This window comes from Chelonoidis abingdonii, chromosome 14, assembly GCF_003597395.2.
Source record: "Chelonoidis abingdonii isolate Lonesome George chromosome 14, CheloAbing_2.0, whole genome shotgun sequence".
In the NCBI taxonomy this organism is placed as follows: domain Eukaryota; kingdom Metazoa; phylum Chordata; order Testudines; family Testudinidae; genus Chelonoidis; species Chelonoidis abingdonii.
Window position 1 is genome coordinate 13,066,798 of NC_133782.1, and position 25,041 is coordinate 13,091,838.

Sequence of the window (25,041 nt, forward strand, 5' to 3'; positions counted from 1 at the left end):
GTCCTTGCCCCAAAGAGCTTGCAAACTAAGAACAGGTTGCACTTGCCATGAATCAAGATGTGAGGGGTGGTTGGAACAGGGGTGGTTAGGCCTAGTGGTGGAAGCTGGAGATGGTGCTCAGGGAACAAGCCAAAGGTCAGAGCTTGGAGTGGGGGACCAGGAGTCAGAGTAAGGAAACATGCAGGGCTGGAGTGGGCAGGACAGGAGCAAGGCTGGGAACAAGGCAGGAGCAAGGGAGGCAGAGAAAAGATCACAGCTGTGGGCATGTACATTGAGTAGCCAGAGATCAGTTGTTGCTGCTGGGGTTAAAAGCAGGCTTGCTGACTTCATCAGTGAAACAGGTGGCCCTGCTGTGCTCATAGGCTGCCTGGAGACTGAACAGGCACAGCTGCAAGTCCACATTCCTGACAGGACCCAATACAGCTTTACACACACGTCAGAGGATAGCTCACAAGTAAACTGTGTGTAAGCCTAAATCCTCCGCCTTTGGGTCAAAGCACAGCTCACTTTGGGATCATTAAGCCCAAATATAATCATAAGGCATGTCTGGATGTCTTACTTGCTTTTGGTGGATTTCTGTAACACTGTAGAGGTGAGAAGCAGGTGTTCATTAAGGGTTTTATTCAGCTCTCAGGTAGGTACATGAATAGTAAGTGCTTCATACTGAAACTATTTCTCTTAAACTTTCACAAAACAGCTGGACGGCTAAAACTGGCTGATCTTGGATCATCTCATTGTAACTAGAGAGAAAATCCTCCCCCCTAATTTGTCTCTGCAATGTTATTCCCTTCAATTTGTCCTTTGTTGCTTTGGCCATTTGAGTTATAAATTATTAGGGCTTCCATCACTTCCCCCAAGGAATTATTTTACAGCATAGTGGACTTCAGTGTTAGGAGTTTTTCCTTGGCTCAATTTCAACCCTTTACTCCTATTTCATCTTAAAAATCTCTCACCTCACTGAACTGCCTTTTAAATAGTCTCTCCCCTAGACATTTGTTTTATGTAGAGGTAACAGGTCAAATTCATCCTTGGTTTAACTCCACTGATGGCAGTAGATCTAAACCAGGAATGGATTTGTGCCAGATGAGAATATCCTACCTGCTAAATCTCCTCTGAATATTAGATGGGTTCAGTTCTTCCCATTCCCATATGCAAATCAGGTAGATCAACAATCAGATCAAGAACACCTTCCCATGCTTCAGTCCCATCACCCCACTCCATGTATTTTTGTCCAGTTAGTGCTTCCATGAAACTAAAGTATGTCATGCAGGAACTTTAAAGTTTGAACAAGCAAGTAACAAGAGAACCTAAGGAAGCACTGGTGGAACTGGGTCACAGAAAGCAATTAACAGGTAAGGAATTCCTCTTTCTGTGGACCAGTGGCCACCTGTACAGACCAGACAGGGCGTAAGTAGGGTTATGCCCAAAGGAGCGGGGAAGTAAATGACTGGTTAAACAGGTCCATCTAGCTCAGCAGTGCAGACAAGCAAAGCAAGCAGAACTGTGTTTCACACCATTAAACAGGAGAACTCGTTCAAATATTAAGAAAGAGGAGAAAGATGGTATTATCTTGTAGGAACACAGGAAATGCCACATTGGATCAGGCCCAAGGTCCATCCAATCCAGTATTCTGTCTCTGGCAACAGCCAGCATCGGATGGTTCAAAGGAAGGTATAAAAATATCTCAGACAGATGTGGGACAATATATTTTCCTCCTCCACCTCATCAGATTTCATGCCCATTTCTAATAGTTACAGATTTGCTAATAAAGGGGAACTAACATTTAAGGTCTTATAAACTCAATGAAAACCATGAAAAAAGAGAGACTATTCTATGTATCAAAGCTGGACTAGGCAATGCAGTATGTTGATGGCTCAGGTTTTCATCTCTGGAAAGTTTCATAAGTTAAGTTATTTGCTTCAATCAAATCCCTGTTTTGGGGATTACCATCATCCTACATTGATGGACATATTAGAAATGCACATAATAAAAATTTTGTCCACATAAAGGCTACATTACACAGACAACTACTGGCATGAGAGATCGCACAGCTGAAGAGCAGGCGAGATGGAAACTAGGACTCAAGCCCTGGCAGAGCTGCATGGGGTTCACTTGAACCACACAAGCATGCATTGTGCCTGGCTTGTCAGTGCTATTAATCAGCCCCATTCAGAAGCACTGAAACTCCCAACATTCCCATCCCCCTTTGCCAATCAAAAACGTGATCTAATTATTACAAACACTTGTGTAATTTCAGCACTTTTGTCAGTCTGAATAATGCACGTTAACCTTAACATGAGTTAAATATGTTTAAACAATGAAACACACTTTAAAAAACTCTCAGGTTGTTAACTTGACACCACATTAGAAGGGGGAACCATTTAGACTATAGAGCTCAGCATGCTTTATATAAACACATGAGTATGTCCAGGTTGAGACCAAATACTGAAGATTATTTTTTTATATCTGGGTGACCAGTTTGCTTAGTCTGAATACTTGAGCAAGAAGCTGTTGTGCATTTCTTTAGTTTGGTAGGAGAGTTCGAGCCTGCATTTTGGAAGCTCACAAGGTGCAAAGAGTTTATCACTAGATATAAAGTGCAAAACGGATATTAAAGGATATCTAATTGGTTGTGGGTTGTTTTTTTAATTAAAACTAGCTCTGTGGGGATTCCCGCCATTCTTGACAGTCATTAGGGAAGTTTAAGCTGCTAAACTAGCAGCCATTCTATTTTAAGCTTAATCTAAAGCAGCTGCTTGTTCCCATAGCCAATTAGGCCAGTCTTTAATGTTTAATTTAGGGAAAAGCAATCCTTGTGCTGCCTGGAGTGGATGTAATTTATTACAACTGCCTTTTGCAATGCAATAATATGACTACACTTTGCATAAATATATTGCTCTTTCAAAGATTACAATCATGTCTTACAACATCCTTGCAAGGTAGGTAAATTTAATGCACATTTTCCAAATGCGGAAACTAGGTACAGACAGGTTAAGTGACTTGGCCAAGGTCACACAGGGAGTCAGAAACCTGCCCCTATCAGCAATGGGGAGAGAAGGAGATTTACAAGCAAATTCCCTGACAAACTCCACTAAAGAGGCAGCTTCTTTCTTTGGCGAACCATTCAGGAGCAACAAACTAAAAATCACAACCTGATGAACCAGGCTCCCAATCCATCCAGGACTTCCGCTCCTTTCCCAACCCATGCTAGGTCCAGGACCTGGGCTGGAAGGTGAAGAGAAAGTTAGGTCAGATGAGACAGACTCCTCAGCTAGTCCAACAAATGCAGATTGGCTTGCAAACAGTGTAGAACAAGCATGATTCTAAAACCAGCACATCCCATTCTGTGGGCCTAGCCTCCTGGCCTAGCCAGCCTCCCCTGAGTGGGGAGCCGGCTGAGGATCTCTGTGGAAAAGCAGTACTAGGGAGGAAAAAATGAGCAGTGGACAATGGAGAAAGTGTCTGATACTGGATGTAGCTGGTGGATTCTAACTGATCCACTTGTCTTGGAGGAAAAACAAAATGTAGTAAGTGGAGGGGAAAGCTTATTCACCTGGAAAGACTAAATTTCCAGAGAAGCCTATCTGCAAGAATTTATGCTGATGTAGAAGAGTATGAGGTGACGGTCGTTGTATAGTTATAAGGAGCCAAAGTGAAGTGGGACTGCCAGGTGAAATTTCGAAAAAGGATGAATTCCAGTTTCTCAAAGTATTTTCACCTATTATCATTGTGAAATAAATTATTCTCTGAACAGAAACTGGAACGGTGCTAAATTTGTAGATTGAATTCAGTGTTATTGAACTGTGAAAGGGGGATTTTAATCCCCTTGCAAGTGAAAAACTGAACATAATTGTAGCTATGGAGTTGCTTCCAATGCCTCCATAATATACTTGGGGTAAAACCCCAGCTCCAATGAAGTCAATGGCAAAACTCCCATCAATAGAGCCCTGTATGGACACACAAATGTGTATCTGCATCTGAGCCACTACCTGCAAAAATTATCTGTCACTATCTATGGCTTTGCAGGGATCTACCCTGGGGGCCAGGCTGGGGCTCCAAGGCATCCCCCCTGCCAGTCTGGTCAGGGAGAGCCCTGTGGGGAGCCCGTGTGGAGTTGTGGACCCTCCACTTGCCCTCAGCAGGGCGAGGAGCTGGGCAAGAGGGGAGGACAAGGTCAGGGCTGCTCTCAGCACCCTCCCCACTGCACCACCAACAGATGGAGGGTCCACAGTGGCTCCCCACAGCTCCCCGGCTGGGCTCCACACTGGCCTGGCCTGGGGGAGATCGGTGGAGCTGCCCGGGAGCTATTCAGGCCCCCTGCTCAGGGTAGGTAGAGGCTCTGCTGTGACTCCCCACAGCTGCCCAGGTGGCTGTTACCGTGGTTGGGCTGCAGCTCCAAACTGCCCTGCCCCCGGCTGGAGCCAGGTCGAGGAGAGCTGTACTGGCAGCCATGTGGATGCTCCACCTGCCCTGGGCAGGGGACTCGAGCAGCCCCTGGCTCATGTCCCTGCCTCCCCCCCAGCCCCCCCCCCACTGTCCCTTCCCCCCAGGGCAAGTGGAGGGACCCAGGCTCCCCACAGATGCCAGCGCGGCTCTCTCTGACCCAGCTCTGGCCTGAGGGGAAGCGGCTCGGAACTGCAGCCCAGCCACGGTAAGAGCCGGGCAGGCAGTTCTAGGGAGCTGGGGCAGACCCTCCACCTGCCCTGGGTGGGGGGTCCAAGCAGCTCCCTGCCCAGTGTCCCTGCTTCCCAGGCTCCCCACCCAGGGCAGGTGGAGGATCTGTGCTGCGGTTCCCCACAGCTGACCACTTGGCTCTTACTGTCAGAGGCCTGTGCGGATGCAAAATTTGTATCTGCATCCATGCTGCTATTCCTGAAAATGGTCCACGGATCTCCACATCCACATCTGCAGATATAAAGCAGATATCTACAGATTTGCAGGGTTCCACCCCTCAATTTCCATGCTTAATATTTATAGTTACATTATCACATGGTTTGGCAAAGAAATTATCAAAATAAAATAAGCATTACCCCATTATCTCATGGGACTACTACACATTGTAAAAAGGTGTGCTAGAACACACTGATATTCATTTGTTGTCAAAGCAGGATTAGATTGCAGATAAAAGGACTGTCAATTTCTGAATTGTACCACGCTGAACTCAATGTTTGTGCTTGCAAAATAAATGAAAAGAATGAAGAGAAAAAAAATACAGAATGGGAAGAACAAAGATAATTGCTAGATACATATATAAATATAAAATGTGGACTTCCTTGAAACTCAACTAAGCCTCAGACTGACTTGATTGAAATATTAATTGTATGGATCCTATGAGTTAACGTATTTGGACAACTGAAATGCTTATCATGTATGTTTCATGACAAACTCCCATGGAAATAATGCTTAATTATGTCTCAAAATAATTACAAAATAATATCCATTGCATTCTACACACATGAATCAGAAAAACCATGTAGACAAGTATAAACAAATCATCTAAACTTCCAATTAATTATTGCTAATCATAAAGGAAGACACTTCAAAATAAATTACAAGGCTAATTAATTGTTGTCACACAGAAAAGTAAGAATGTAACATCATTTTGCAGTAGCTTTAAAAGCCTACTAATTACTGTAATTTTAGCTTGGTTAGTTTGAACAAAGGCTATAACATTTTTTTTTTTTAAAAACAAACCTAAAAGTAGCTTCCAGCTTTTATTTTGATCACTTTAAGTAGGTATTATTGAACATTGTTAGACCACTGAGTAATTGGAAGTGGAAAGTTAACATTTAAAAAGGATCGCTAAATTTCAAATAAGGTTAAAAAAGGGCCCAGAGGAAAGCATATGACAATGAAAGATGACTAACACCTAAAAGTTGCTCTATCCAAGCACTGGCATATGTTACGTAGGCTACCACGAACTTCATGGTCATATGACAAAAGCAACCGCTTATTTCAGTTACAGTTACAGGGACAGATTTGATCAAATTAAGAGCAAGTCACTGTGCCTTGCTGTACATGCACATAGCATCACTCAGGTCTACGCAGGCAATTCTGACTTGGACTTGAATTGGACTGTTTACCACGTTCAGTTCCTGTTAGAAGTTTTAGGACAGGAATCAAGAAACATGGATTACAGACGTTTTGGAAGCAGCACATTTCACTAATCTGCAAGGCAAGAAAGTGCAAAGAAAGATTAACACTGCATTTGAAGAAACAAAAGGCCCAAATTTAAAATGGTCTTTATTAATCCACCCCCAAAGTTTGCGGGTGCATCTGTTTATCCACATAAAAGAATGCACACATCTGGGTGAGCATTCCCTCATGTAATGACACTATTTTGCTGGGCAAACATTTGCACTCAGAGATACTGTGAGCACTTCTTTTGGGATGTTTCTGAAATTTAATCCACAGCTTTTTATATAAATGAGGTCAGATTCATCATGTAATAATCAAAACTCTCTTCCATACTCTTGCAAAGTGATTCTATCAAAAAACTGAAGGATTCATTGAAAGGTATAGCTGAACTTCTATAGTCTAGCCTGTCTAGAGTAAAAATTAAAAAAAGGGTGAAATTAGTAGCCATAGTGTGGTAACAGGCTTGCAGTTTCTAAAAAGTAGCTAGGAAATAACGTTAAGTAAAATAGATTTTAAAAGCAAATATTTCCATACCTTGCACTGTACAGTATCTGTAAACTTCCCCCTTAAATCAAAACTGCTACTTGCCACAGAAATCATTAAAACATGTAAAAGGGACACTCAGTTTTCCATAAATCTGGACTTTTTATATTAAAAACAAAGCAGACTAGCTAAGACAGTTTTCTTTGCACAGATGCAAGTCCTTTTTTTTTTAAACGAAGTTTAATATTGATTTCTTTAAGGAGTCCGCTGTAGAATTCTTCTCTCTTCCACTCAAACCCTTGAGTCAGAATCACCAATCTTTTAATGTATATTTAAAGACACTGACATTCATTTTAAAGTGCTAGGCTCATAAAACAGCTTTAACCAGATGAACTAAATGCTTCTCCAAATTCTCAAACATCCAGAGTTACGGTAATAAGTGTGTTCAGATTTTTCAGTTGAGCTAAAAAGATTTGCATCCATCAATTTGTTTTAATTAAAGGCAAACTGCTTCTTAATAGTGTACAAAAACCAGCCTTTGCTACTTCAATTAAGAGAAAGAAAGCTCCAGCTCAAGTTTCAACATAGTGTGATGCCATTCTCCTACACAGTTCTCCAACAAAAAGATGGAAGCCCAAACTTGGTATTTCTAATGTAAGAGGAAAAAAAACTAGAACACTTTTTGGAGGAACAAACACAATGATTTTGGGACCTTCTTTAAAAATAATTTAGCAGTAAATAGGAAAAAATTTTCCCCACTGACCTTCTCCTTTGAAATGGAACAGAAGACTATTGTAAAAGTTTTTACTTTTATTTCTGAGATCACACCGAGCTTTCCAAATGACTCCAGCCTGACAAGCATTAACTCAAAGCGATCTCTAGTATCTTTAAGAGAGATGTGTACTGGTTTTGATTAAAGTAAGAAAGGAAATATTGTGGAGGGTTTTATTGTTAGAAAGCAGTGTCAGAAAATTACAGAAATTAAATTCAGTCTTAACAAATACAAAGAGAAGTTCAATTACAACTGCAGCTAAATTGTGTAGGTAATCATTCTGCATCTAAAAGCATGGAAGGATATATCTACTAGTATGCAGATTCTGCAATCCTAACAAACAGCAATCAAGAGTAAAATACTACTCAGTGTAACTAAGGATGGCAGAATCTGACCCTAAAGAATTATACTTTTTGTAAATAATCTTTTAAAATAAGTCACATTACCAGACATGGATTTTGGCCATCTATTTCTTATTGAATAGTAGCTGCAAACAACCTAGGTACACTGGTTATTCACAAGTTTATAAACATCTTGCAAACTGAATAATACCAGATAACATCAGATTACGATGAACACCCTGTATCAGAGTTACACAGAAAAAGCCTCTGGGAAGAAAAGCAGCTATGACTGTTACAATCATGCACACAATTGTTTCAGAAATAGTACGCTGTGTGAGTAATCCAGTTGGAAGACTCTTCCTTCGAGCGTTTTGCTGAGCTGTGTGATGTAAAAATAGACTTGTATGCCTCTGATTTCTCCTCACTGTCAACAATAGATCTCTTGGTGGTGCCAGCTGAAGCTTTACTGATTTTTCCTGATGCAGAAGAGCTTCCATTAGCTTCTAGAGAAGAAACAAAAATACAGCTTCTCTAATTTGCAAATCTAAAAAACCCCAAAGTTATTTAAAAAAATCATTTTTGCACCTCTGGAAGATAAGTTTATTGATGGCTTGGTTCAGAAATCTGACAGCTACAAATATCTTTCATTAATGCATGAGGTAGTTTCTAGTTTATGTAATTTGTACCTCTTTCCACACACACAAAATTGGCGGCTAAATCTACATACAGGAAAGCCCATCTCTCTCTACTGTGTGTACATGTACACCCTCCCTTACCCTTCTGCACTGCTTAACCCAGTATTGACATCATCTACTGCTGTATGCAAAAAACAGAGCTCTGACCTCTGGACTTAGCAAGTAAGTGTAGGAGGATATTTTTCTTCAGCTATTGTTTTAAGGTTAGTTATCAAATGACAAAAGCTACACTCATTACATGTTTATCGCTTGAGAATCTATCTACTCCCTTTATCACTGATGAAGTCATTGATAAGCAGCAACATTGGCCTACATGTCTTTTAATCATTTTTCATTTAAGCCAGAAAAATACCCATCCCTTTGTTTCTGATGTCATCTCCTCTTGTGTGTTGGATTTACTGCTAATATGGAAGCTCCTCTCTGCAAACACTGGCAGAAATGCTCAGTCTTTTCCAAGGATGGAGGTACAGCAAGATTTTTAAAAAGCAGAAGCTTTAGACCACAAGGAAAAAATGTGTACACAAAAGTTTGGCAGAAACTGCACATAATTACTGCCATTATGTGTAAATTAGGCACAGCTGCATGTGTATTGCTAGTTTGGAGCATATCTGTATGTACATTTACCTGATTTGTGCATGCAATCATTGGAATTGCACATACAATCCTAAATAATCATGGACCTTAGCCTTCTCATTTTGGAAAATGCCCTCTTAATTGACTGGAGAGGAGTAACAAAAGGTGGATTTGGAGTACCCATCCCTTCCCTGAAAAATAACTCCATGAAGAGGTTTATCCTCACCTTGGGGAACAAGAACTCAAAGATACCGACCAAGATATATGAAAGAATCAAAATGGGTCCTGTAAATCCATGGAAATTTTAGGGCCCAGCATTCAGCAAATTAATTTCCACCCTGCTCCTAACCTACCTAAGAGCAGCAAAGAATCCTGTGGCACCTTATAGACTAACAGACGTTTTGGAGCATGAGCTTTCGTGGGTGACGCATCTGATGCATCTGACAAAGTGGGTATTCACCCACGAAAGCTCATGCTCCAAAACGTCTGTTAGTCTATACGGTGCCACAGGATTCTTTGCTGCTTTTAGAGATCCAGACTAAGACGGCTACCCCTCTGATACTAACCTACCTAGGTTTCTTTCCCCCTCACTGGATTTTTCTTTTCAGTTCATTAATGCAACCTATTTATGCAGAGACATAAATTAATGACCTGTCATTTCAAAAGGGTCAAGCAATTATTCCTTTGCTCTATTTCAAGCATGATTAGAGTTAGTATGTTATTAGAGATCTACTAGCAATAATAATCATTTAGGATAAAATATCAATTTAAGAATCATCATTTCTAAACTGAAGAACTCAGTAGTTCTTTGGGGAGAGGCAGGGGTCCACACACTTATAATGAAAATACTCTGCATACTACACAGAAGCATATTCCTCATCACTGAACTCTCTCTGGATTCATCAAACATTACATGACTTTTTCTTACAGTAAGAGAAGACAACATTTTCTGAACTTGCATGATTTTGAATCTCATTTCTAAACTCTGACCTTTACAATGTGCTCATTTTTATAGCTCTGGATAAAAAAAAAAAAAAAATCAATATCAGACATTCAGTTTTGTCATATATATTACCTAAAATCATACTGATACTCTCTGGACTAATGGGTAGCCAAGTGTAATCTTAACTGCATGACTGCTGCTGAATACATTAGGTATGTCCTGAAGTTACTCTCCAGTGTTCTCACTGACATGTAGCAGGACAGCAATCAAGTTATTAAAAGATCCAAAGCTGGTAAGTCTCAGTTGAAAGGAATGTCAAAAGAGACTACTTCTTCAGATTTAATGGGAAATGACAACAAATTTTCTGCAAATGTTAGAAACTCCCACCACCATTACCAATGGTTGCATACTTAGATGGGTAAGAATATTTATTTTTACCAAGTTAAATCCCATAAAAACTGGAATTGGTAATGAAAACCATAAGATGATCCCATCTTAATTTACACTAAATCCTCTTCTATGATGTATTGAACAAATCCCTCATGGGATCATTTATTTTGGGAAGGTTTTTTTTTTATGTTTTTTTTTTAAAAACACTACTTCTAGCATAGCTGACCTTTTTATGGTTTGTTTACTATTTCCTCTCAGTCTTCTTTGACTCCTAAATAATAGTATTAACACCACAAAGCGGAACTGATTACGATACTATTGGTAAAACAGACATGTAGAAAGAAAAAACGAATTATATTAAGGACCCAATTGTCAGACCCAGGCTTCTAGGTGCGCATGCTAACACTGGAATGTACTCTGCACACACACTTGTGCCTTTGGAAAGTTTTAACACCTCCATGTGTGCACAAATGTTAGACTGTTATCTCTTACTGGGCTTTATAAGGACAAATTCTTTAACACTCTGCATATGCTTACATTAGAATTTTCAAACATGTTTGCAACACGTGGTTGCATGGGTATATATTAGCCAATTTGAGCACACACAGAGGGAGGCAGGGTAAAAGCCTGGTCGAAAATTTGGCCCCAAATAGCTAACAAAGAATCTCTATAAATATATGAGCACAGGAAAATGATTCATGAAAATTTTCCCAGTTAAACTGAAACATACACACCAACCTGCACCCTTTGTGAAGACAATCTGTTTCCTTTCTCCAGAATTAGTGTTCATGTCATCTTTTGCAGTCTTTATTTCTGATGGTCCTGGAGAATCTACAGAAGAAAAAAAAGCTAAAGCACGAGCTTGTTAAATTACTCAGAAGGTAAATGTAAACTATAGCCGTGACGTTACCTTCAGTGGTGTCTTGTTGAGAGACCAATTCTGTGGCCTTACATTTCTTTGATTTCTGAAACAATATAAGCAGAAAACTGAGGTTACATTTAGAATCTCCATATGAGATATCTAACCAAGTGTGTGTGTGACAGAAATATAAGTACCTTTGCTATGCTTATGTGTTTTATACAATGAACTTGTTTTTCCACACAATTACTTTATGCTTTTCTTACTATTTTAGTATAGAAAATAATAGTTGATTAGCTTGGCGGCATCTCAAAGAAAAACACACAGGCTGAAACTAAGCTGCCTAAAAGCAGTTTTTTTTCCTTATTTGGTTTCATCTTTTTTAAAAAATACAAAGACTAATAAAATAATTAGTAAAATGACCAGCTATTCAGTAATCTTACTGACTAGCACTGAAACCATTCGGTAAGATACTACAGCTGGACACAATTGTAATGAATAATGGCATTTTTGAACAAAAGAAATTTCAGCATAAACAAATAATATAATTCAATCTTTATTTTTCTCAGTTAACCTTCTCATTGAGTTTAGCTGCTTTATATTTTCTACAGTTTTATCAAGGCATTCCTTCTTATATGGATACTCACTTGAAAAACAAAGCTTAGTATAACAGTTAAAATTAATTTCTCAGAAGGCTGAAAAAAAATCACTTCAATATCATCTCTTGGCAAGATTTTCAAAGCCCACTCTTGTATGTGCTCAAATAAAAAAATCTGCCTGTGTTAGAATATGTAAAAATACATTTAAAAAACTGTATGAAAGTATCAGAAAAAAACAATGAGAATATTTGATGTTTAAAGATTTGCTGACAAAGTGAAGAAATTTACAAACATTGCAAAAAAATGACTATCCCAATGAAGGTAAACATTTAAAATATGTTGCCAAATCTATGAACTCACATAGAGTCACAAGTATGATTTAATATTAGGGGGAAAATGGACATAGCAAATGCTGCTCTTAGTCTTGTCCAGAAGGTGGTGCTAACAACCACTCTTAGAAAGCCAGAAATAAATTAGTGTGATTTTGTTTGCAGGTATGTGGATGTAAATAGCACTTTCTTTTCACTATGCCTCCATCTTTATGTTATGGAGAGGTAAGACACTGAAATTTACAAGAATGCTATCTGAGTGCTTCAGAAAGCAGAATTTTTGTATATTTCAGTAACCTGTCTGCTTCAAACACAGAACAGGCAGAGAGAAGGGATGATGTATAGGAAACATGTCCTTGTTCATGGAGAAGCTCTGCACACTAAATCTGACAATGGATCACCTGACAGCAGTTGAGGCTTTCACATTTTTGTTCTTCATCCGATAAGCAGACAGAATGTGTGTATCAGAGTTAACAGATTACAACAAAACTGCATTTTCAGGGTAGGTTTTAGCACTGAGTATTCCTTTAGCAGCCCAACTAACAAGCCTGTCACACTTGTCTGCTCTCCAGTGAATCAGGGGCACAAAATTGTTACTGACACCAGATAACCAAGTAGAGGTGGTGTTGAACAGAAGATGCAGCCCTAATTATATTTACTGATATATTTGTGGTTTTGTTGGTTTTTTTGGCTTGAACAATGCAGAATATCTACAAAAAACTTGGCATAAAACAGGCTTCTCCCTTTCACATCTCCATTTCAATAACTCAAATTAACAGGAAACTTCTCATTTCGGAAGCTAGATAAGGAAGCCTTTTTCTTGAAATGTAGACCTAAATAACAGTTTTGTTCATTCAAATTTCCATATTTGGATGGTTGCTACCCAACAATTCCAAAGACTAAGGAGGCTTCCCACTGAACCAAGGAGAAGCTGCAATACAGCACACATTATTTATATTAAATACTTCTTGTATAAAATGCTACTTTAATTCAGTTTGACCAGGATAAGCCAAGATGCACTCTACCCACAGGAGAAAAGAACAGCAACCAAAGACCAAAATTAGATTGTAACATAAGTTATTACTCAGACTGAGTGAGAATAAGTTAAATGTAAAAATTAGTGCCAGTAAATTAAGTGTTCTTCTTTCGTATGGCTTAAGCAGGTAGCAACAACTACAAATTAGTAAAATATGGGTTACTAAAATGGTAATAGGTTTTAAAAAGAAATAATAAACTATTTATAAAGAGACTACCATGAGTTTAAGAAATTAATATAAAACATATTGTAGAATGAAACTTTTATAGATCTTATAGGTAACCACCTGTTTTAAACAACTGTTCTAAAGGATTCTCAAATGTAACAAGTAAAATTCTGTTCCTGTGTTATTAAAAAAACATCTCTAAAAGGTCACTTAAAATAGGCTTCACCATAATATAAAAACAAATGCAACTGAGAATAAGTGACACACAGAATAACTGATTAACACCTTCCAAATAACAAGTCTGGCTTCCTGCAGAACACCACTGAAGAAGGAATCCTATTACCCTGGTTGGAGAATTAATTTTGACGTATTTTAGTTAGCTTTTTGAACACGAAAGAAGACTCAAAACAGAAACAGCTGGAAAAAGCAAAACTACCTTGGGACTATTTCAAAGTAAGCAGCTGCAGCAATTTAGACTCATTAGGCCAACTATGATTCTTGACTATTTCATGAAACACGGTGAGGAGGAGTCAGCTGGAAGCTGGGTGGTATTCTTAGCACATATGCAGGTTGGTGAGATAATGTTTAGGACTGAGGGTAGGAGAGAGGTACAGGTGCAAGGAGGAGCAAGCATAAAGCAGTTCATATTATTGAGGATCCTACCAGTTCTGTAGTTAAGGTTATAGAAGGATTTTGACTTTTGATGGGACCTTTTCATTTGGATTCATTCTTGGACTCTACTGACCCACAGATGACTCTCCTGAAAAGTCCTGAATTTGTATACATATTGAATCCAAATTTAGTCACTTCCTTGCTTCAGAGCAACTACTCAAGTAGTAGCTAATCTGATGTAGAAACCAATGGATTTGTTAATTTCGCTCGGATTAATTTGCTAGATTATAAATTACTGAGGTGAGCAGAGAGAAAAGGTGGAGCTATTATGAATAATACAAGAGCTTAAACTAAAACTATGGTCGAAAAAAACACCCACAATAAACAGGGATATTTGGAAGGAAGCAGAGCACCCTAAATTAAGTCCTGCTGACTTTAGACCCTTAACCACATGTGAATATCTATTCATTCCCAACACTGTTCCTTTCATAATCCTGAAGGACTTCCAAAGCAGTCTGGACATTTATTGGCTAGCTTTTCAAATTCATAAGCAGTAACATTACACAATTTACTGCAGGAAGTGACCACCACAATATTCAACGGAAACTGTAGGGGAACATTTAGTGGGCAGAATTACCAAAACTGTATTTTGGTCAGCAGACATAGGTAACAACTCAATGCTTGTGAAAAGTGCCACAAAGTCCAATGACAAGAGATTAGGACCCTGGTTTTATATCTAATCCAAAGGACAGCATCTCCATCAGCACTATGAAAATGGATTAGTTCCGTACCAATTTAGAAAAACAGTGCCACCAACTTCACCTCCAATTGCCAGAATACTAGGTCCAAATATTGGTCAAGACTGATAGTATTTAGCTGGTGAGATCTGATGATACCAGAGCTTGAGATGGGCATGGCTATAAATGTCTATTAGAGGCTCACCACCCTGAACAATGTTAGATATCCTTTTTAAAACAGACTAGAATAATGAACTATAAAGTGGTGCACACACTATCCATGTATACAGATGACTAGGAGAAATATTTTTCTTCCAGTCGCCGTGTCTGATGAGGGAGACGTACTTTTTTATGCATGACTATCAGTTAGGACTAGTCTTTATGTTGAATAGCTGCAAAGTATGTTTCAATATATTTATTTCTACTGCATTATTTTCCAATTGTCTTTATTATTATTTGTATTGACATTTACATTATGGCCGCCATACACTTGAATTGATGTCGGTTGGTCTTATAAGCATAACAATATCTTTCTGGGACTTAGTCTGGAATAGACAGTGGGGATTACTGAATAAATTCCCTACACTTCAGAAGAGTATGCAGAAAATCAAAATGAGATCGATCAATGGTTTGAGCATTGGCCTGCTATACCCAGGGTTGTGAGTTCAATCCCTGAGGGGGCCATTTAGTGAACTGGGGTAAAAATATGTCTAGGGATTGGTCCTGTTTTGAGCAGGGGGTTGGACTAGATGACTTCCTGAGGTCCCTTCCATCCCTGATATTCTATGAAAACATTTTTCACCTAAAATGCATTGTATTGCTGCAGGAGAATGCTGTAGAGAAACAACTAATACTTTAAAAAAAAATGTTCTGGATAAAACTGAAGCATTCAGGTCAGTGGGTCCAACATGAAATAAAGAGACTTAACAGCAAGAAATAAATTCTGGATAGCTTAGAATGAATGTGGTTCATTCTGAGATCCAGTGAAGAATTTCTGTTTGTACAAGTTGAACTTTCACCTATGAGATCTATTCAGAAAAGATCTCATTACACACACACACAACTTCCTAGCATGTTTAAGTCTCTGTAAAACTATTACCTTTCCCACTTTACTCTTAAGCCTTCTCTCCTCCATTCTTTTCTTCAGCACTTCCACATCTTCTTTACTACCATTAAGTATAATCACATCGTCATCTTGAAAGGGAACACCACACTTTAAAAGAGAAAAAGGAAGCAAAACTTAACTTTTCAAAATCTGAAACAGACGTTTATGTACTTTTTAAACAAAGATCCATCCAGCAGTTTTTATTTAAACAATCCTCAAAGAACTGCCACATCCTTATCCAACCTTCCTTCTGCCTTTTCCATTTTCATTTCCTCTCCCCATTTTTCTCTGTGTATATTTCTCTACTTTTAGACATTGATCAGAAGCTGCAGCAGAAATGGAATTATACTATGGTCTTGCACAGAAGTGCTTCAACTCATGAGGGTGACTAACGAATGAAACTACAGTTAGCACCTCAGGTAAAGTATCTGCATGGGAGCCCAGTGCGATTCCATTTTTGCGGCAGCTAACTGTGCAGGTTGCCTCATACTTGTCAACTAGGAAAATGGAGGCATGTCCATTAGTCCTCGTGCTTGATATTCGTTCAATACTGAAAGTTAAACATTTGCACATATATAAACCCAACTTAATCTAGACCAGTAGTATGTATGCATATCAAGGTGACATGCAAAGGATTGTGCACTAATTTTGCTTTTTCCTGAGGTATAAATGAGGGCTGAAAAGATTTTTTTTAATAATGTTTTCCCCTTAAGCAAAGGTGAATTTTTCAGACACCCTCCATTTGTCAGGTGTTTGAGTTAAACAAGAATAGTTTTCAACAGTGCAACCAAAAATCCCTCTTCTGTCTATTGCTCCAAAATTCTCTAGGTACCTGTGTCAGAATCCTACTAGTCTCCAGAGATTCGTAATGTTTTCCACAAAAACTAACAACAACTAGACAATAACTGAATTTCTAATGGGCCAGAGAGAAACCAAAATGTCAAGTTCCCTTCATACCTCAAAGAAGAAAACAGAGCTTAAACTTTTTTTTATTTTTAAAGCACTTTACAGGTCACCTTTAACAGACCTTTAAAAAGAGTGAACATGGGTTTTAGGGTTTTTACCACACAAAAAGTCCTTGAGTACTTCTTGTAAGTAATCACATTGTGAGAGAGAAAGCTAAAAATAAAAGTGAGCATTCTGTGTCAAATCAGTTCAGAAAGTTAGTTTAAATCAGTGCACCCCCTTGTCTGGGCACACTTAAATTGGTTTAAGAGTGCCATGTATTGCTTTAGCTTAATTTAAACCTGTAGTAAATCTATCTCCAATCAGCACCAAGCCAAAACTATGCAACTGGCTGACATTATACAGATCACTTGGAGGGCAGCTCACTACTGTATCAAATTAAGAACACACACACACCCTCCACATCTTGAAGTGAATTTTGTTTCAGTGTTTTGATAAGTTAAAACTTTGCTGTAGCATAAACAGATTACTCAGTTAGCTTTTGGCACAAGAAGGGAGACCAGACATTTCCCAAGTTAAAAGGCAGTGCTTAATGACAAAGAGTTGTGGTAGGAGTCCATTCTCCAATTTCCAAGAAATGTAAATGATTAATTGATTAGATGGACTCTCTTATTTTCAAGTACAGTTAAGGATGTGTCTAGGATTACACGTAATTACCAAAAATTCTTTTCATTTTTCATCATCAGCATTAATATACTTTGGAAAGTCAAGGAAATTAAATTTTCTTTTTTAAGGTGCCTGACACATAGATTGAACTAATCATCTACTACAACAGGAGTTAATTTTCTTGCCCCTCCAGCAAACCTAAAATGAAGGAGCAAGAAATTGGAAGCAGCAGAACTGGCGACTGCATGCGTGCAGATAATATACAGGAAGTAGACTCAAACCAGCGGTAAGCACTATTGGGGTTGATTCATATCGCCTTACTGTGACACAGTTAGCACTGGTGTCACAGTAACCACCATGAAAGGTTGGGGCTCCCTCTCACAGCTTCCTTCAAAAAGTCATTTGCCTCTGGATTCTGACCTTACTGTCCAAAGACTGTTTTCATCACTTGGTGTGTAAATGCAATTTACATAGAAATCGTTCTTAATCTGGATTAATAAAGTCTTCAACACAAAGGATACCAATGGAAAAAACAACAGCGAGAGAGCAACAGTGGAAGGAATGTGATGCTATAGTACTAACTAGTAACTTATCTTAATAGGACAATGAGATTATTTTAATGAATGTTTTATCACTTCTAAATTTCCATCATTTACCATAATCACAATAAATTGCTTTTCCCATAATAGAAACTAGACTAGAAAACAAAGTTGGCAATATTCCTTTGTTCCATTACAACAATATGGGTAATTCTTATTATACTTTTCCCCTCTTTTTTCAACTGCTAAATCAAAGGAGAAAATCTCTTTCGAAGTAGATGATCGGAAGTATTTTCTAAAATACAAGAAACCATAAAACGTAGCTATTAAACTATAGCCACCATGGTTTTTAGGACAGATTTAAACAACATTCTTTCGTTGAAACTTTTGTTCTAATATGTCTATTTAGCTACCCACTTAAACTATTTATATTCAAAGTCAGCTGAAGGAAAAATTTCAGTATTTTGGTCTGTTGTAGACAGTACAACCCTTAAAAGGGATAATAAATATTGATAATCTTAATGGTGAACCATGCACTTAAGATAACTACATTTACAAGAAATGAATGTATTTGTATCAATCTGCATAGCAAATTCTAAAAATATTCCAATTGTACTAGAACTTTCTGAATTCGTACAAAATCCTATTCCATGCAAAAAGGTACAGAAATTGCATAGTTACACTACTATTTCTCTCTTCCCAGTAGTAATCTTACCTGGACTTTTTTTTTTATTTTTCTATTTTAACGGAGGTACCATTGTACATTTTCTGGCCCAGTCGTAGACTTTTTCTAACAGGTCCAGATTCTAATTTTCTTGCATAATTTATTAAAGAGGAAACCAACCTCTTTTTTTCCTACAAATTCAACTAGCATAAAAAACAAAAGCACACAGGCATTTTTCTGCTGACTTGTTGCCTGTGAATGTATTTAACTAATATTTCAAACTATGCCAATTTTGCTCTGAAATTTGTCTCTCTCAATGGGGTAATATTTTAAAGTGGAACTGTACTTGAAAGCAACACTTCTGTCTATTGATAAGAAAGAAGTATAAAGATGTCACCCTTTCAGGGGTTTATTCCAGAGAGACAGTACCATCTAATGGGCAATTTGCTTTCCACATGGCACAGCTATCAAAACTGCAATTTTCTGAAAGGCTGTGGTGTGGATAAGAGAGGATAATGAAGATAGTAACACTCAGTGGGACTTGTACAAGACATTAGAGTTGATATAATTTCTGTTTTCCTCCTCTTGCCTCTCAGCTATGGCACTCCTTACTAAGCACTTATACATTGCTTTACAACCCAAATGCCCTGTATGTACATTTACTAATTAATCTCCAGGAAGTACAAAGTTTTCTTCCATGCATTTTTCAACTTAATTCACAGAAAGAACAGTTACTTGACAAAGTGGGTATTCACCCACGAAAGCTCACACTCCAAAACATCTGTTAGTCTATAAGGTGCCACAGGATTCTCTGCTGCTTTTACAATAACAGTGGATCTTTGAAATGTTGAAGTAGCCTTGCGAATCTTTTCTGAGTAACAGTGTGTCGGGGCCATGCACGCACTCTGTGGTCACCTTGTGCTCCTATGCAAGGACATAAATGGCTGAGCAACCATGACCCTTCCTCATTTCCCTCACAATCGGAAGCCTGTGACTTCTGAGAACCATGAAAAGTAGGGACAGAGGATGGGTCATGGGATCTACTCTGACTACAACATTTCAAAGAGTCACAATTACTGTAGGGTCAGTAACTGGTTTTCACACCTGTGTCAGTGTGGTCCAATTTTGCAGGGTTCTTGTCTTCCAGAGTCCTGTCAGATGAGCTGTCTTTTTCTGAACCATAAATACTAATAAAGATCCTGGATGAATGTAAAATTGTTAAAAACCTTTAGGTGGAACTTGGTAGTGGTTTTCTACTAACTTTGAGGGGGTGGGAAAAGAAGACTGGAGTGTGCTACAACCCCTTTGCTGGGTCTATTATGTCCTGATTGATTGGAAGGGCAATTATTGATGGTGCTGAGGATGTCAAACAGCTTATGCATGTTCTCTTGGATCACCATTGGCTCAATGTCCAAGGTTTCAGTTATCCTCATAAGCAAATCCTGGAAGGCCTTAAAATCATTTTGAGACAGTGTTGGGACTGATCTGTCTCCTCAGGAGAAGATGAAAATGCTTTTGGTGGGAAGATCAAATGAAGTGTCTCCAGAACCACCTGTGCCCTAAAACAAGGAGTTTCCTCTAGCTCATGTGTGAGGGGCTCGGTAGGGCCAATGAACCTGCTGATGCCAGAGACTTTGTCCTCTTCCTTGAAACCTGAGATGGACATATGGGAAGGTGGCCCCTCCATAAGGCCAATATGACTGGAGTACTGGCCAGATTGACAATGGACTAGTCCATTGTCAATCTTGCATTGGTGCATGGCATGGGATGTGTCAAACTCCCTAGAGGGTCCTTTTCTGATTGATGTGAACAGGTTTCCTTCTTGATAGAGGGGAGAAGGTATAACTTGGAGGTAACAAGGAGAAGTATATGTCCATGAACAGCAGTGCCATTGGATGCAGGGCTGCTGTCTGCTCAGATGCAGATATGAAAGGTAATGAGTCTCTCTACTAACTTCTCTCTCTCTACCAGGAAGGGTCTGCCGATTGGTGCCACTGCCTGTACTGGTGCTGATCTTGACTGATACCAGTGTCACTATTTCCTCCACTTTCTTTTCAGTCAGTACCTGGGTCCCTAGGCTCAACGTTGATGAATATTTTAAGTCTTCCTTGCAAGATGATTCCACTGCATGCTCAGAACTGTGCTTGTGCTTGGTGCAGCTTGGCTGCTCAGCACTTCTTGAAGCAGATGGCATACGTTCCAGGTTTCTTTGTCCTAGAGTAAGTACTGATGCACTCGGCACGAACACTGACAATGCCAAGGGTTCTGGTGTTCTGTTCAGTTTCTGAGATCCTGGCACAACTACCAGTGGCTCGGGTGCCTTTTAGAGGATTTCTTCTCCCCACTGGAATTGGGGTATACTATCAGGCTACTGAGGCATTTGCCATGGATAGTCTCCTCAGCTCTAACTTGGTGGATGTCTTCTCCAGATCAGACATGACTTTTATGGATTGCTCAAGTACACGTAATTTGAGTCCTCAATTTTCAGATGTCAGACAAGAAGGAATGGCAGATTGTTAGGGATGTGTGCTTCCCCGAGGCACAATAGGCATGTGCTGTCCCTGCCAGCTAAGGGTATAAAAGCATCACACAGTGGGCAGGTTTAAATACTGTTGGTTTAGAGTCTGCTATCAAGGTGTCTAAGGCAAAGAGCTTCACCTTGTGATACAGGGGCATACAGATTTAAAATTTTTATTAAGATGATGTTTAAAAAAAAGTGAACGGTACAAAGTTTAAGTGTAGAAGTTTCTGGTTATCAGGGAATAACGTACAGATTATTAAGGGGTGTGAAGTTTTGTTTAAAATCGGATAGCGTAAGGAATACATAATCTACAGTATCCCCGATTGGGGGTAAAAGGTTAACGGGTCAAAGTACAGACATTGAGATATGCAGGTATGTTGTTCATATAATAGCTATGTTCAGGTGTGGAGTTTAATGAGTGGATACAAGGATCAATCCATCCTCATCATCATTTGGTGAGATTTAACATTCAGTCAGTTTATGGTTCCAGTTCATATGGTCCAACAGAAAAAGCCTCTACTACTATTCTGAAAAAAATCTGGTCTTGTGTTCATGAGGCGTATTTGAATCTACAGTGAGATCCACAATGACACTTAGGGCTGGCAAAAAACAATTTCAAAGGATAATACTGACATTTACGTTTTAAAGTATTTTTTTAAATTTACTGATTTTTAATTTTTAAAAATTTTCACAGTTGCAGGAAATATGGGAGAGGGGGGTCAAACAAATTTAATGACAGTAGACACAGATTCAAAAAAGAAAAGCTTTATAAATGTTAAAACACAAACTGTCAACATCACATGTCAAAATTTACAAAGTAAATATCATGAAATCAAACTCTAAAAAGTTCTCAAGCAGCATTTTTCTTACTTTGCCTATCTGTAAATTTCTGTTATTGACAAATATTTTTTCGTTGGTTTGTGCGTGCATGGTGAAATCAATGTTTACTGACATTTACCAATAAAAATCTAATCCTCTCAAGCTTACATATACTCTAAGAACAATGTTTCATCGTGTGTATCCACTATCATTTGGCAGACACATTTTTTACATAAACAACAACTGTTAGTGGAACTTCCTTATCTAATCTCTCACTATCAAATTCGGCCTTTGCATTTTTTGTAAGATTAAATGTTTTCTGCTGGCGTGGAAGATATTACCCTGCCCATACTGCTATATCCCAATTTTCTGCTTTTTTCTTTTCCATTCAAATCCTTTAACTGGCTAGGTTATTTATTTATTTCAGCGGGCATCAACTGTTAGTCTATTAGACATTCCCCCCTCCATCAGTTTATAAGAACATTTATGCAGTATTTTGACTGAAGTCTGTTTAATTTTTCTGTTGAGATATAATCTCTCCCTTCCATAATTACAAAGGTGGGGGGCATATGGTTCAGAAAACTAATCCTAACACAGAAGGAAAAGAAACTTTGAAGGAAAAAGTAAGGGCTAGAAAGACATGTACTGAAAACCACTTTGTTAGTAAGACAGATGTCTCACTAGTTCTGCTGCTACTACCTATTTCATATTTCAGCTGCTGGTGGATAAGATAATACAACATCACCAACTTGTTATACTCTTGGCTATTTGTGAGCCGGGACACCAGAAAGCTTGACAGTCAAGACAAATATGTTTTTGTACTAAGTGGGGAATACATGGAGGTTACTAAAAATCTTCCCCTTGAGTCAGTAAAAGTCCTGTAAAAAGACAATCAGGTCCGGTTAGAGGTTTATTAAGTACAGAATCAAACACAGATACCCTTGCACAAGAATGAACTGTTGTTTTTGCAAGTACTGCTCTCAGATGATCATCAAAACAACCCTGTAATCCATTAAACTTTAAAAAAAGACATTCATACATGTTGAAATTTTCTCCATCAAAAATTATTCGAGAGAGACACCAACTGTAATTAAATGAGGCATACATACACAATATTGCCTTAATTTCTGCCTTTTGTTCATCGCAAATCAAGATTCCATCTGGAAAATAACGCAAAAAGTGCTTTAAAATTACAAATAACTAGAAGCTACCGAGAAAGAAGGCAAGGGAGACACCTGAACTATTAGAGTCTTGTTCCCATTCATGAGGACAGAGGTCTTCTTTCCATGACAGCAGCCAAATTACTCTTCAGCAAAATTAAGGTTCACAGATTGTGACAGATGCCAGTAAGCAAAATCTGCACTGACCTAACATAAAATAGGAGTCCTTTTGGTCATGCCCCAGGACAAAAGATAGAATAATTTTCTGTTCAGAGTTTACTGCAACCAATACATGCATCTCCATGACCCCAACCTTGTCACGCCAACATCTCCCAGTACCTTACTAATATAGTACCTCATGACATTAGAAGATCCTTTAAAAAGCTTTTCTCCCCTAATATTTTTCAGTGATTAAGTTACTGTTTGTGCCTTTAACTTTGCAATTATAACCACTAAATTTGCTGGCAGGCAAAATGTGAAAAATCTGAACAAGCAACCAGCTCCGGTTACGTTACAGAGACCAAACCCTTCCAAGATATGGTACAGTGAGGACAGTTTGAGAGATTGCACTTTGTATGCAGTGTGCTGCTGTTTAAATGGAAAAACAGACTCCATCTTTCTCTATTGCTCCACCAGGAGCAGTTTGTTATTTGTAGTTTTGAATAGGAACATTGCATAGTTTTTTAAGTTGGCAGTGTCACTGGGCCTACAGCCTCACAAAGTTTTTTCTTCTGATTATTGCCCTCTGTGCTACAAAAGAATGATGTTTCATAACAGATCGGCTAAAATGTTAAAGTTAGGAATTAAAAAAAATAAGGAAGTGGGATTCCACCTGTCCTCAGAGGAGGAAAACGAAAGTGAGACAAGATTGTGATGATCAACAGATGGCTCAGGCAGTGGTGCTATAAGGGGGACTTTGGTATGTTTGATTACTGGGAGGCATTCATGGACAGGGGACGGTTCTCATGGGATGGCACAACTAATTAAAAGAGCTTTAAACTAGAAACTTGGGGGAAATGATTGGGAGATGCTCATGTAATCTCCACATTAGATTTTAACATTGAAAGGGAGGAAAATCAAGTAAGAAAAGATACCACAATGGAGAACAGAAGAACAGTGAGTAGGAAAATGGACATTAAGAGGAAGGATAGTGCCAATACCAATGAAGCTAACAGTCAGGTAGGTGATACTGGTAGTAGAAGGATACACCCAATTGGGTGAGGAAAATGGGCAAAGCCAAGCATCAACAATTAAAATGTTTGCACACAAATGCAAGGAGCCTGGGTAACAAAAGGGAGGAACTAGAACTACTGGTACAGGAAGTGAAACCAGATATAGGGATAACAGAAACACGATGGAATAGTACTCATGACTGCAATACAGGTATTGAAGGGTATGTGCTGTTCAGGAAAGACAGAAATAAAAGCAAAGGTGATGGAGTAGCACTGTATATTAATGATGAGGTAGATTGTAAAGAAATTAGAAGTGATGGAATGGATAAGAGAGAGAGTCTGTTTGAGCCAAAATCACTTTAGGGAAGAAAGCAACTAGAGGTTCCCTTGGGCTAGTGCTTGAAGTATGCTACAGACTCCCCAGGATCTAATTTGGATATGGAGAGAGACCTCTTTAATGTATTTAATTAAATAAATATTACTGAGAACTGTGTGATTATAACAGCCTTTAACTTCCCAGATAGAGATTGGTGGACAAGTGCTACTAATAATAGGAGAGCCCAGATTTTCCTGGATGTGATAGATGACAGATTTCTTCACCAAATAGTCACTGAATCAACAGGAGGTGATGCCACTTTAGATTTGGTATTGGTGAGTCGTGAGGACCTAACAGAAGAACTGGTTATAGGGGACAATCTTGGTTTGAGTGATCTTGAGCTAATTCAGTTTAAACTAAATGGAAGGATAAACAAAAACAGATCTGCAACTAGGGTCCTTGATTTCAAAAGGGCTACCTTTAAAAAATTAAGGGAACGA

General features: G+C 38.6%; 1 protein-coding gene across 2 annotated transcripts in view; it reads right to left on the reverse strand.

Annotated features, from left to right (window-relative positions):
- Nucleotides 1-5,078: 5,078 nt before the first annotated feature.
- RTF2 (replication termination factor 2) overlaps nucleotides 5,079-25,041 on the reverse strand; it is a 59,233-nt gene continuing 39,270 nt past the window's right edge. For both annotated transcript variants that reach the window (XM_032782573.2, XM_075072254.1), the window contains 4 exons: nucleotides 15,773-15,886; nucleotides 11,246-11,300; nucleotides 11,074-11,166; nucleotides 5,079-8,237 (listed from right to left, as the gene is read on the reverse strand). In XM_032782573.2, coding sequence (XP_032638464.1) covers nucleotides 8,050-8,237; nucleotides 11,074-11,166; nucleotides 11,246-11,300; nucleotides 15,773-15,886 — 450 coding nt within the window. In that variant the 3' untranslated portion in view covers nucleotides 5,079-8,049. The remainder of the gene's footprint in view (nucleotides 8,238-11,073; nucleotides 11,167-11,245; nucleotides 11,301-15,772; nucleotides 15,887-25,041) is intronic.